This window comes from Balaenoptera borealis (assembly GCF_965194805.1).
Source record: "Balaenoptera borealis genome assembly, chromosome: X".
Classification (NCBI taxonomy): domain Eukaryota; kingdom Metazoa; phylum Chordata; class Mammalia; order Artiodactyla; family Balaenopteridae; genus Balaenoptera; species Balaenoptera borealis.
The window spans coordinates 87,060,157-87,074,047 of NC_138881.1; the positions used below are offsets into that span (position 1 = coordinate 87,060,157).

The 13,891-nt window shown below is 42.3% G+C and overlaps 2 protein-coding genes across 2 annotated transcripts; one reads left to right on the forward strand and one right to left on the reverse strand.

The window, feature by feature from the left end:
* Window positions 1-4: 4 nt before the first annotated feature.
* Window positions 5-3,050, forward strand: LOC309620738 (large ribosomal subunit protein eL42-like). Its single transcript, XM_082377608.1, has 5 exons — window positions 5-130; window positions 546-651; window positions 857-924; window positions 2,550-2,672; window positions 2,980-3,050. Exons 1-5 carry the CDS (start codon window positions 20-22, stop codon window positions 2,998-3,000), a joined length of 429 nt encoding a protein of 142 aa, XP_082233734.1. The 5' UTR covers window positions 5-19; the 3' UTR covers window positions 3,001-3,050.
* Window positions 3,051-4,804: 1,754 nt separating this feature from the next.
* GLA (galactosidase alpha) lies at window positions 4,805-13,833 on the reverse strand. The gene is made up of 7 exons (XM_082377343.1): window positions 13,451-13,833; window positions 10,519-10,693; window positions 8,864-9,041; window positions 8,202-8,293; window positions 6,606-6,767; window positions 5,955-6,152; window positions 4,805-5,598 (listed from the first exon to the last, which is right to left on the reverse strand). Exons 1-7 carry the CDS (start codon window positions 13,654-13,656, stop codon window positions 5,332-5,334), a joined length of 1,278 nt encoding a protein of 425 aa, XP_082233469.1. The 5' UTR covers window positions 13,657-13,833; the 3' UTR covers window positions 4,805-5,331.
* Between the last annotated feature and the right edge of the window lie 58 nt (window positions 13,834-13,891).

Sequence of the window (13,891 nt, forward strand, 5' to 3'; positions counted from 1 at the left end):
GCACAGAGCCTTAAACTCTATGGTCTTTCCCACCGACTCCCATGAGGAAGCGCGACCAGAAACCTCCTATATACTTCCGTTTCCGGCCAGGCCTCTCTCTTTCCGTGCCGATAGCGCTCTCGCAAACATGGTAGGACCTTTGGGTGGGGGCCAGGCAACATCCAGTTTAATCTTTCCTTCCCGGTTGATGGTGCTTTCCCGGGATGCGTCCAGGCTCCTACGTGGACTCGTTGTACCAAAGAAACCCAATGTTGCCGCGATCGAGCCCAAAGGGACCGGGCTTCGGGGCCAGGAACTGAAGTGATGGGGTCAAAGCGGTAGACTTAGACAGCGGTAGAGTGAATATGTTCTCGTTTTAGTTTGGGCTCGGCGGAGGCCGCTGTATTTGAAGCACATGGGGCCGGACCGCCTTCAACTCAGCGTTGTGTGTTAGCGAGTTTGAGAGTTTAGTCCTCGTGGGATGCCTTAGCTTTAGCTGGGTCGGGTCGGGCGTTTTGTGCGGCTGGTCTGATAACACTGCGCGTTCTGAACGGTTTATTTACTAGGTGAACGTGCCTAAAACCCGCCGGACTTTCTGTAAGAAGTGTGGCAAGCACCAACCCCACAAAGTGACACAGTACAAGAAGGGCAAGGATTCGCTGTATGCCCAGGGTAAGACGGGCATACGTGATTTGGTTTTAATGCGGCATTTGTTTTGTTATAGAATGCACGAGCCCAGTCCCCCCTCCCTTCCCCACTTGGGCATTGATATTTCTGCTGGAAAGCCCAAGATAAAACCGCTGAGAGGACTTTTCCACTTGTCTGTTGTGATTTGTTATGTTTGATAAACCCTGACAAATAACTTTCATTCTCCCAGGAAAGCGGCGGTATGACAGGAAGCAGAGTGGCTATGGTGGGCAGACTAAGCCGATTTTCCGGAAGAAGGTTTGTAGTGGTCACTGTGTGATATGCTTCCCACTTACTGTGGCAGAGACTTTCCCTTTGTTTTTAGCCCACACATGTCTACAATATAGGTATGTGTTTTCATAGTTTCAGTGAAGTTATCTCAGTTACCTGCAGAGACATACATCTAGTAGGCAGTGGAGCTGGAAGTGCAATCCAGGTCTCACTCCAGTCTACAAATACTGCACTGCCTCCGTGTTTTATATGTTTTGTCCTCTTTTTGAAGAGGCAAACATCAAGGAATGTGCCCTGCCTTCCTCAGGACTGAAGTTTGAGGACACCCGTAAATCCTTTTCTTCGCCCTCTTCCTTAACCGTTGCCATGTCCTAATGAATCCTTAGCTCATGCTTGCAGTAAGAATTGTTCTCTTATTTTGCTTCTCAGTTCAGAAGCCTGCAGTCAGTCTGCTACCTAACTCATGAAGTCTTAAAGCTCTTTAAAATAACTATTTAGGGGGGCTTCCCTGGTGGCGCAGTGGTTGAGAATCCACCTGCCAATGCAGGGGACACGGGTTCGAGCCCTGGTCCGGGAAGATCCCACATGCCGCGGAGCAACTGGGCCCGTGAGCCACGGCTACTGAGCCCGTGTGCTGCAACTACTGAAGCCCACGTGCCTAGAGCCCGTGCTCCACAACAAGAGGAGCCACCACAGTGAGAAGCCCGCTTATCAGAACAAAGAGTAGCCCCCGCTTGCCGCAATTAGAGAAAGCCCGTGCGCAGCAACAACGAAGACCCGACACAGCCAAAATTAAAATTTAAAAAAATAGCTATTTAGGTCTTCCACTGGCTTCCTGAATTCCCTGTTGGTCTCAGGCTGAATTTCGGAGTGTCTGTTCTACCTCAGGTGATTTGTCTACCCCCTAAAGTATACAGTGCTTGGAGCATAGCCTTCCCAGGAACATAGCATTTCTTTTGGCACTTAGGTCCTCATTCAGCCTGGTTCCAGAAAGTATTCAGGAATGATTTTAGTGTTCATTTAGGTGCAATAAATGGTTTGATCTCTAGGTGGTGATACGCCTTTTCACGTTTGGGTAACTTGTTTAGGAGATAGGGACATTGTACTCAGGTTTCTGCTCTTTTGAGAACTTTTAAGAATAGAATTCTAACTACAGGAGCAGGCTTTAGAAGTTGAGTATTTGTGGGGAGTTAAATAATACAGTTGAATGCACATAAAACCTAGATGTAATTGTTGGTAGTCTCCAGAGAATAGATATTAAGTGGTACTTACTCTTACTTAAATGGGTTGCGAAAGTTGTGTTTATTTCATGGTTGCATGGACTCAGTTGACCCATTTTTGGGTGTGTGGATACTTAACTACCTAGAGCTGAAAGGCCAGGGTGGTGTGATGAATGCCTATTTAAGAAGCCCTCTAGGATGTTTGGTATGAGTGGAGAACTTGATGGCAACTAGATAATCTGCCACCATTTTCTCTTAAATACACTGGTTTTCACATCTCTGTTTTCTCCCTATAGCTGAAAACAAATTGTCACAACTCTTAAACTTTGCAAAGCTTTGCGTTAAGTAGTACTTGACCCAACAGAGTCATACTTTTGAAGAAAGATTTTCTGTAGTGATTTATGAAGGCTTTGACTTAATTTTATTTTCCAGGCTAAAACTACAAAGAAGATTGTGCTGAGGCTTGAATGTGTTGAGCCGAACTGCAGATCTAAGAGAATGCTGGCTATTAAGAGATGCAAGCATTTTGAGCTGGGAGGAGATAAGAAGAGAAAGGTAGATAATTACGGGGTAGAAGGTGCAGTCTTTTCTCTACGGCTTTATTATATTGAGAGAGGTGAACATTTCTGCCTACTCATTTTTGTGGCATCAAGATCAGGGGCAATCCTCTCAAAATAACTAAACTAGATCCATAGCTCAAAGTATTTTGGTGTTGGTTTTGACATGAGTAGGAAGGGGAGAATGAGAAGACTGGCCTTAATAAAGGATGGTGATCCCTTTAGGAATAGACACTGTTCTTGATGGAGTAAAGGTTCTTTGCAAAATACAAAAACTCACCTTTTTTCTTCCTGTTCTTTTACAGGGCCAAGTGATCCAGTTCTGAGCTTCATATTTTGTTTTGTTATGAAGACAATAAACATTTGAGATTGTTTACTTCGTTTAGTTTCAATTGTTTATTTATTTTTTTGGAAGGGAAATAAACTAGTGCCATCAATAAAATTCTTCTTGGGAAATTTATGCTTGATGGTTCTGGATACTTATTAGGGGTTGAATCTGACTGGTTGAACTCACATCAGATGCTATGATGGGACTTCATGGGATTCCTTTTGTTATAACCAAAAAAGCAAAGGCTGTTATTGGTTATAATGGGACATAAGTAGAGACCTGAACTCAGGGCAAATAGAATGAGATCAGTAACAATTACATCCATAGTGAATATGAGGTTCACCAGGAGTGAAATAATTTGTCTCAAATAATGTTTACTTACTACTAAAGTCACTGAATGAGGAATTTCAACCCGGTTCTCTAGGCACAGCATACTATATTATATATGTCGTTAAGACTTATTTTCATGCCCCCTAAACATTGTTATATACTTCCTCACATTTTAAAGTAGATATAAATTATTTTCATCATGTTGAAATAATTGCAAAGGATAGAATTTCTAGTGAAACTCCCCAATGGAACCTATGGGGGATAACTGTCCATTTTGTGAAATGCCTAATAGTTGGAATCCTCTTTGTATGCTAATGTATGCTTCATTCTTGTGCTGCAAAACTCTGGATGTGAAGCAAATAAGCTACACATTTTGGTGACTGGAAGCACATCTCAAAATGAGAGCAGTTTTCTTCCAAGTTAGTTTCTGTGATTGAATTGTCTGGATTTACCAATTCTATTCCAATTTTTATTAACTGACAATGCTTAGTCCTCCAATTTTATTGAAAATAATTGGTAATCACCTGACAGGCAAAGGGATTGTTACAACAACATGCACTTTGTATTTTGAGTGGGCCTTTTGTGCCCTGTTAGCTTTTGTACTGTCCTGCATTCTGGATGGGTGAGATGAATACACCTTTGTTTGCTTATGTGGGAGAAGGGTGATAGTAAAAGGGGAGGTGGGGAAGGAGCAGGCCTGAAGCATTGACTGCAGGTTGGTCCTCAGGTAAACCAATTGGAGGAAAAGCAAGGAATTAGAGTATCTGGAAATTGCCTCAATGACTCATTCCTCCATATGCCAGTCTGAAGTTCATTGCCTCATCACGGAACCTCAAGAGATAAGGCAATTCATCTTAAAGTGGAAGGGGTCTCCTGGCCAGAGGTTTAGTATTTTAGGTCATAATGTATCAACTATTGTTGGTGAAAGTAAGCCAATTGCATTTGTTGGATCTAGACTGCAAACAACTTGGACTTGGAAACCTAGGTGGTGCCTTTCTTGGCAAGATTCTTCCATAAAAATTCAGTAATGTCGTCTGTTGGGTTGCCTCTAAATTGTCCATTTATGAAGGTTATTCCTGTTGGGGTATTTTTTTGCCCTTCAGCTGAGGAAGTAGTTTTTATCTTCCCTTTAGGCCAAGGTTATAATCAGTGCCATCCAAGTATTAGTACCTCAGTAGGTGGCAGTGTAAGGGTTAAAAGCCTGGGTTTAAATCCTGGCTGTAATTTACAGTGATTAAGTACCTACATCAAGGTTGTTGGGAGGATAAAAATGAGTCACTACACCTTATGCATCTAGAATAGTGCCTGGCACATAGTTCCAATACAGGCAACAGATATTGCGGGTCTGGTTCCAATAAAGGTAGTCACCAATTTTTTGGTTTTCCAGTACATATAAAACTTATGTTCAAACTATACTGTAATCTATTAAAGTTTGCAATAGCATTACGTCTTAAAAAAACAATGTATACACCTTAATTTAAAAATACTTTATTGCTAGCCATCATCTAAGCCTTCAGAGAAACAATTTTTTTTGCAGTAGTAACATCGCGATCACCATGATAAATATAATAATAATGAAAACGTTTGAAATATTGCAGGAATTACCAAAATGTGACACAGAGACGAAATGAACAAATGCTGTTGGAAAAATAGGGCCAATAGACTTGTGATACACGCAGGGTTGCCACAAACCTTCAATTTGTAAAAAACCCCCAAAACCAAAAAAAACCCCACAGTATTTGTGAAGTGCAATGACATGAGGTATGTCTGTAAATTATTATTTTACTTATTATATTATTAAGCTATTACTTCTCAGCAGTTTACATTAGGTTCAGAGGCTTTTCCCCAAAATGTTCTCCAGATAGCTTTAGAAGTAGTAATCAAAAAGCTCAAGTGTAGAAACTTACTCAAGGAAATAAGAACAGCTGAAGGTGGATAAAAGTGGCTAGTCACTTTGGCAACAAAATAATACATTTTAAAGGAAGCTTTTTAATGCAGTCTAGCTTGCTCTTTCTAGCCTAAGCAAAACAGTGCCTGTGGGATTTATTTGAGTTTTTAAACTTGAAGTCCATTCATAAAACCCAAGCTTCCTCTTCACAGGGAGGAGCTGCGTGATCAGGCAGTCAGGATTACAGGCCAGTCCTTGACCCAGGGAAGTAAGAGAGATGGTGTAAGAACGAGGTCCACCAATCTCCTGCAGGTTTACCATAGCCACAGCCCAGGCTAAGTTAGAGAGAGGGCGTTCCCACACCTCAAAGTTGTCCTCCTGAAAAGTAAGCCAAGAAAATAGGTGTGATAGCTTGATAAACTAGCAATAAGCTGCCTTGTTAGTTGTGGCATTAAGTCTTATAATCAGAACTATCGAGCACTTCTAGGAAAAATTAGCACAAGGGAGCCTCATTACTGATTATGATATCAAGATTAAAAAATGCATTCTCAAAATATCAGTGCAGATCCTCCAATGTAACAGATTTAGGTGCAAGACAAACTTGGTACTTGGATGTTAAACCATCTTAAAATACACACCCCAAACAAACATTTGGATGAACTGTAAACTAGAAGGCAGGAGAAGATGTTCCTGGCCAATTCCTAGTTTTTCCCATAGAACATTATTTATTGTACCTTTCTAAGCCGGTACCCCTGCTTGCCCAAGGGGTCCTGGTTGATGGCAATTACATCCTTATCCTGAAGAAGGGCTTTGGCTTCAAGGCTGATGTGTCGGAGATCATTGGACATGAGTAATGGAGCTGCCATGATAGCCCAGAGGGCCATCTGAGTTATTTGCTGATCCCGGCTGAGGCCAAAGTTGCCAATCACCAACTGGGACAAAGAATGAAGAATTCAAGTGAGGGACTTCCCTGGTGGCGCAGTGGTTAAGACTCCACACTCCCAACGCAGGGGGCCTGGGTTCGATCCCTGGTCAGGGAACTAGATCCCACATGCATGCCGCAACTAAGGAGCCCGGCTGCCACAACTAAGGAGCCTGCAAGCCGCAACTAAGGAGCCCACCTGCTGCAACTAAGACCTGGCGCAACCAAATAAATAATAAATAAATAAATAAATAGATTTTTAAAAAAAGAATTCAAGTGAGATAAGACAAAACATTCTTAAAGTTGCCTAGACATACAGACAAGTCACCTTCCAGGGCACCCTGCTCTGAGTACTCTCACATAAAGCCTGCTCCCAGGAACTTCTCCCTTCTGATTTATCTTGAGTGTCAAGTAGGAAACAGGTCCACTGCAGGGGCTTGAACAGGAGGGCTCAGGTTCTTACCATATCTGGATCATTCCAACCTCCTGGTCCTGCGACAGGAACAATCCTCTCCTGGTTAGAAGTTGTCCAGTCCAAGATACTCCTTATACTTTGCCAAGAATCATAAACATCAGCAAAGTTTCTCCAGTGATTGCAGTACTCTCGGATTTCTGTGTAATTGGGCTGTGAAAACAGAGATAACTCTTCTGTTTACTTTCTACTAATATTCTTGTGATATGAAAACAATCATGTTTAAAAAAGGCTCTCGTAGCCTCTTTAGTTTACAGATTAAAGGTCTCCATGAGGAGAGCTAAATCCTTATTATAATGGAATTTCGTTGTAAGAAGTTTGCTTCAGAAGTAGGCTATATAACTTAAAATCTTACTTAAAATGGCTTTAACACTGTTCTTGCTGGAAATTTACCAAACGGTAACTAGGTACAGTAGTCCCCCCTTATCTGCGGGAGATACATTCCAAGACTCCCAGTGGATGCCTGAAACCACAGATAGTACCAAACTGTATATATACTACGTTTTTTCCTGTACAGGTACTAACGGGTGGGTAGCGTACACAGCATGCATACGCTGGACAAAAGGATGATTCATGTCCCAGGCGGGACGGAGTGGGATGGTGCGAGATTTTATCACGCTACTCAGAATGGTGTGCAATTTAAAACTTATGAATTGTTTATTTATGGAATTTTCCATTTAATGTTTTCATATTGCACTTGACAGTGGGTAACTGAAACTGCAGAAAGCAAAACCATGGATGGGGGGACCACTGTACTGGGATTATGGAAGATTTTAATTTTTTTCACACTTCACTGTATTTTCAAACTTTTCCAAAATGAACATGTATTACTTTTATAATCAGAAATAAATACAACGATCTCCTAATATAATATTGTAAATCAACTATACTTCAATAAAAAATAACTAAAATGATTTTAATAAGTAAAAGCTGCAAATTACACAGGACTCGGCAAGCATATGATAAGGCAATTTGAATCCTAGGCATATAATTTGTTGAAGGAATGAATAAAAGTTTGTAGATAGGCAGGTGGGTTATCTGAGGTTTAAGATGTTGAGAAAGAGGTGAGAGAATTTTGCAGAGATTAGAAGGAGACAACAGGGATTCATTCCATAAATAATTATTCAACACTTACCATATGGTAGGGATACAGTGATAAAGTCAGACAAGGTCCCTGCCCTCCTGGAGCTTACATTCTAATGGAGGAGACAGACAATAGGCAAATCAACAAATAATTCCATATAGTGCTAAGCCCTTAGAAGGAAATTGAATAGGTTAACATGATAAAGAATGAAGTGGGCTGATTCAGGATATAGTTTGTAGATAGTACTAAGAGGATTGCTGGTGGATAGGTTGGGAACCATGAGACAAAAGGAAGAATCAAAGATGACTGGCTTCCCAACTGATGGTAGCTTAGTCTCCAATTATAGCAGTGGGGATGGTGAGAAGTGGGTGGATCCTGGGAGAGATGGTAGGATGAGAGTGTTAAGTAAGGTTGGACTTCGACAGGGACCTTCGTCTCCTTTGTTCTTGAGTTCTGAATATCTATCAGCAAGGCCCTGTTGGACTCTGCGCTCACTAGCTCACCTTAAAAATGGGCCACATATAAAGGGGCCACTCACAGGAGTACACAATGCTTCTGCCAGTCCTGTTCAGGGCCAAGGACATGTGCTTATAACCTGTATGAGAAAACAATGTGTAAAATAAGGGAAAGAAGGGAATTTCCAGCTGGGGCTGTATATCTTTAAAAGAGGCTGCCTGGAAGGGCCATGTTTATATTTTAAACCAGCAGCAGAGACAGGTGACTGCTCTGTGCTTACACTGTGTGTAGTACTGCACAGACTGCTGGGATTGTTCCAAGGAGACAGTGTGGGATGGTGCATATATTGAGGAGAGGCAGGAATGAAGATGCTCCTCTCTCTGTGACTGTTTGACATTCTGGATGCTTTTCCAAGTGATGGATGGAGAGTTACAATTACTATTTGTAATGAACTCAGAGCCCTCTTGAATTAAAAGTGCACGGTATTAGCTGTGGTTAGGCACACATGGATTTTACATGCGTGAATGAACAAATGCATGGACAAACTGCAAGAAGAGAAGAGGCAGGAGCTCTGGCACATTGAGAATAATTATTTCCAGTATTGTGACTGGGTATTTCCAACGTGAGGATTAGTTCTTTGGATGCTCAGCTACCTTGGCCTCAAAGTTCTGCCCTTTGCTCATGGCTAAATCTTTTGAATGAAACATACCATCTGCCAAATGTTTTATACTGTCACAGTAACAACCGTCAAATTTTAGCAGATCTACTCCCCAGTCAGCAAAGGTCTCGGCATCAATGTCATAGTATCCAAAACTCCCAGGGAAGCCTGCGCAGGTTTTATTTCCAACATCTGCATAAATCCCTAGCTTCAGTCCTTTGCTATGGACCTGAAATGAGAGAAAAGAGTCACCTCAGTAGGAGGGCAATCATGAAGTAGAGAGAACCACTCCAGGCTGGAGGCAGAGACCAGTACACTTCACCAGGTACTGGCGGGCTTTGCCCCCATCCCAAAACCCCCAAAATTATCCAGATGAGTTTGTTGGAAGATAAAGAGCAAAGTCTCCAATTCTGCTGAGTTCAAACTATACATGTAACTATAGCATAGAACTGAAGGGAAAGTTGTCAGTTGCTCTAATCTTCCTCTGATGGGATCTTTTTTTTTTATAAATTTATTTATTTATTTTTGGCTGTGTTGGGTCTTTGTTGCTGCGCATGGGCTTTCCCTAGTTGTGGCGAGCAGGGGCTACTCTTTGTTGCGCTGCGTGGGCTCTGATGGGATCTTAAAAGTTACCTTTTCAGGTCAATGATAGATTTATCTGGACAAAGACTCTCTCCTTGACCAAACCTTAGGCCCCTCTGAAACCTCTTCTCACGTAGGCCTCTACCTTGGTCTTCCGTGTCCAGTTTTAGCAAGAATCCTGCGAAGGGGCTTCCCTGGTGGCGCAGTGGTTGAGAGTCTGCCTGCCAATGCAGGGGACACGGGTTCGAGCCCTGGTCTGGGAAGATCCCACATGCCGCGGAGCAACTGGGCCCGTGAGCCACAACTGCTGAGCCTGCGCGTCTGGAGCCTGTGCTCCGCAACGAGAGGCCGCGATAGTGAGAGGCCCGCGCACCGCGATGAAGAGTGGCCCCCGCTTGCCGCAACTGGAGAAAGCCCTCGCACAGAAACGAAGACCCAACACAGCCAAAAATAAATAAATTAAAAAAAAAAAAAAAAGAATCCTGCGAAGTCATCTCCCCACCTTTTGATATCTGATCAAATTCCTTATGCCCCACCCTTGATGTCTAAGTCCTCAGCCTGCCTTTAGCAAGAATTCCCCTCCTCCTGATGTCTCATCTTAGTAATTTTCCATCCACTGACCCCCACAATCTGCTCGTTGGCTATAAAACCCCACTCCTCTTTGGTGGATTTGGGACTGAGCTTGGCTCTTCCCCCCATTGCAGTAGTACTGAATTGTACTCAGTATCTCTCTTCACTGCCTTTAACTAGTGTCCAGCTCTATTACTCTTTAACAATCTCCAGAATATATCCCTTCTATCTTCTAAAACTCTAGTTTATAGTACAACTGTGATAGCTGCTCAAAGCTTATATGGAAATACATGCACACATGTCAAGAACCAAGTTCCTTTTTCCTCCTAGAGAATTCACCGGTTTCTGCAAAAGGAGAACTTCTTCAAGATGGGCCTCAAGAACTATTGCAAAACACAGATCTGCTGATGGGATGAAAGTTCCACCTGATAAGCCTTAGAATTCATTGTTGGGATAACAGCAGCTATTTTGCTTTCTAAGTGTTTCTGAGCAAGCTTAGGTACAGAAGTGCTTATAGTCTCCTGAATGAAAAAGAGAAATATCTATAAACTCACATAATTAGCGAGGCGGCGGATCCCACCAGGAAAGCGTTTAGAGTCTGCCTGAAGTCTGCCTTCTGAATCTCTTTCGGGAGCCATCCAACAGTCATCAATGCAGAGGTACTCATAGCCTACGTCCTTCCAGCCATCTGAGGCCATGATCTCAGCTATCTGCAGAAAGAGCTTCTCACTGAAAGAGAAATTCCAAGAATCATTACAATTCATTAAACAAATGCTTGGGTACTCCTATTTGTTAAGCATCTTGGGGTTTTGCAATTTATTTTTCAACCCAGTAATAATTTGGTAGTAATCACAACCAATGCAAGGTAAAATAGACTAGGCCCTTTTTCTTCTCACTCCTTTCCCCTCTACCCTAAGAACGCCAAACAATTAAAAGAGGAATGAGAAATACGTGAAATTGAAAAGGCTATTAGAATTAAGAAGACAGTTCACTAAAGTAAAACTACAAAGTTAACATAATCAACAGCTTCTTTAGATATCAGCAATGACCTATTCGGAGAAAAAGACACCATTCACAAGAGAAACCAAAAAAGCAACAGATAAAACCTAAAATACCTAGAGGTAATTTTAAAATTATGTGCAGGGCTCATCTGAATAAAACTGTGATGTTCCCAAATTATTTGAATAAATGGAGAGACATTATTTTGCTCTTGAATAGGAAAACTCAATACTAAAAAAAAGGTAATTCTCCCTATACACTTCTAGACATTTAATAAAACCCTGGACAAATCCCCAAAGGACTTTTTAAGGAACTTCGCAACATGACTCAAAAAGTTCACCTCAAAGATTAAACAGGTGAACAGTCTACAAAAGATAAATGAAGCTAGTGTAGTACCATTAGCATTAGAATACACAGATCAATGTAATCAAAGAGAAAGTTCAGAAAGAGATCCTTCCAGCCATTTGATACCATGAAATTTAGTATATATTAAATGTAGTATTGCTTACAGGAGAATAAAGTCCAGATGGATTAAAGATTTAAATACTTTAAAAACACATAAAAATACTAGTACAAAATATACATGACTATGTTATCTTCAGGTAGGAAAGAACTTTCTCTGCATGATGCTGGAGCCAGAAATAATAAAGGAAAAACCTGATGTTTGATACATAAATATCAAAACCAAAATACAGCAAGAACCACTGTATTGGGAATTCCCTGGTGGTCCAGTGGTTAGGGCTCCGCGCTTTCACTGCTGAGGGCCCAGGTTCGATCCCTGGTCAGGGAACTAAGATCCCACAAGCCATGCAGCGTGGCTTTAAAAAAAAAAAAAAAAAAAAAAAGAACCACTGTATTCACAACATATGATAGACCAAAAACAAAGAAAAACCAAAACGTACACAAACAAAAAGAACCCCAAACATACCAGATGGAAAATAGGGAACTAACAAAGTGCAGGAAAGAAACCACGCAAAGAGCCAATTTAACTTTTAAAGCTCTTATTCTGTGCCAGGCACTCACTCTTTAATTTAGAAAGGGTAATTAGTTTGCCCAAGATCACCTGGCTAAGTAATAATAAGCTAGAATTTGAACCCAGGCAGGCAGACTTCAGAGTCTTGCGGTTAACTGCTCACAACATAAACGTGATCTCATTTTTATTGAAAATCACTTTAAAAAGAAATCTGTTTTTATTTACATAGAAAAAAATTGAAAGGTCGTATATCAACATTTTAACCATGATTATTTCTGGGTGGTGGAATGAGGGGAATCTTTATTTTTATTATACTCTTCTTTACCATCTACAATTTTTGCCATGATCATGCATTAATTTTACAACCAGATACAAAAATAAGACAACCACCACTTAGGAAACAAGGAAGAGACAAAGAAAGAAATATGTGATGGCCATAATTTACCCCAGGGTCACGATGGATGGATTTAGTCTGAAACTTAGCAAGCCAATTAATTCTGTCATGTTTGACCAACATCCTGACTTCATCTGTAAAGACATTCATAGGAATAACTTATGGCCACTGGGATGTTACCATGACCGCTGCTTACAGAGGGGTCTTTGCACCAAAGGTGTCTTTATTATGTTTTAAACAATATCTATCAGTGATTCTTAACCGTTTCTAGGTCACGGATCCCTTTGAGAATGTGAACAAAGCTCAAGATCCTCTCTTCAGAAAAACATACATACTCATATTTGCAGATTTGCATTAATTTTCCCATGGATTCCAGGTTAAGAACATTTCTTCTATATGCCTAATTGAGGAGTCTGGTACTGCATTGTACTTTCTCCTTTAAATGGGTTATCTAATTGAAAGTCAACCTGTGTGAGATAAGAACTATTTTACCTATCCTCAGAGTCGTTCCCTGAGATGAGCTGTTTTCCCAATTTACAGACGAGGGATGTGTGAGTCAGAAAGGATCAATACCTGTCTTATCCACCTTCCACAGATAAAGATCCTCCACTTCAACCTTCCAAGCACACGCCATACCCAAGGGCTACGGGGTGGGGAGATCTCAGAGACTCCATGGTCACTCTAAATTCCCTCCAGTTACAGCCAAGGAACCCGTGACCCCAAAAGGAGAAGCAACGGCACGCGTCTTAGTCCTCTGTCTCTCCTATTCACCACAGCTGTCCTCACTGCTAGTACCCAGCAGAGACAGAGCAGCAGATCTCAATAAGGCTCTGAACGGAACTGGATGGTAAATGGAGAAAGTCCTTAGTTGGATGATCAATCAGAGAGAGGCGGAGAAGCAGAGGTCGCTGGCCGGACTCCCACGCCAAGAGGGGTCACATGGAGAGAATTTAGGACTAGTCCCCATCCAGGGCAGTCTGCTGGGGATAAAAAAGCAGCAGCAACAGGGGAGCTCTCCCTCGGGCTCAAATTTTCTCGCTGAGACCCCCCACCCCTCCAAACACAGCCAGACAAATACACGTTAAGGCGAAGGGAAGCGGGTACCCAATATCGCTGATACCTGACACAGGAATCCGGCTCTTCTTGGCAGTTCACGTTGCACATGAAGCGCTCCCAGTGCAGCCAGCCCATGGTAGGGGTCATCGCCAAGCCATTGTCGAGGGCCCGGGCCACAGGGAGCCCCCAGAGAAACAGGGCCAGGAAGCAAAAGGCCAGCACGCAGCCCAGCCGCCGGACTCTGCTCACCAGCTTCATCGTCGCTGTCATCACGCAGCACAGATTTCCACGAGTCACCTGGGCTTTTAAATTTAACCTTAAGAGCTAAAAAGGCAGAGGCGGCCCGGGGAACCCGCTTTCGTCCTCATCACCAATCACCGGTGAGTTATTAAGCCCTGACCCGATTGTTTCTCCGGCAACTGGGACGGTTATTCCCAGAGGCGGACCAATGACCAGTCATAGAAGACGCGCCGCCACCAACCACTCTCTCTCTTCCTGGATATCG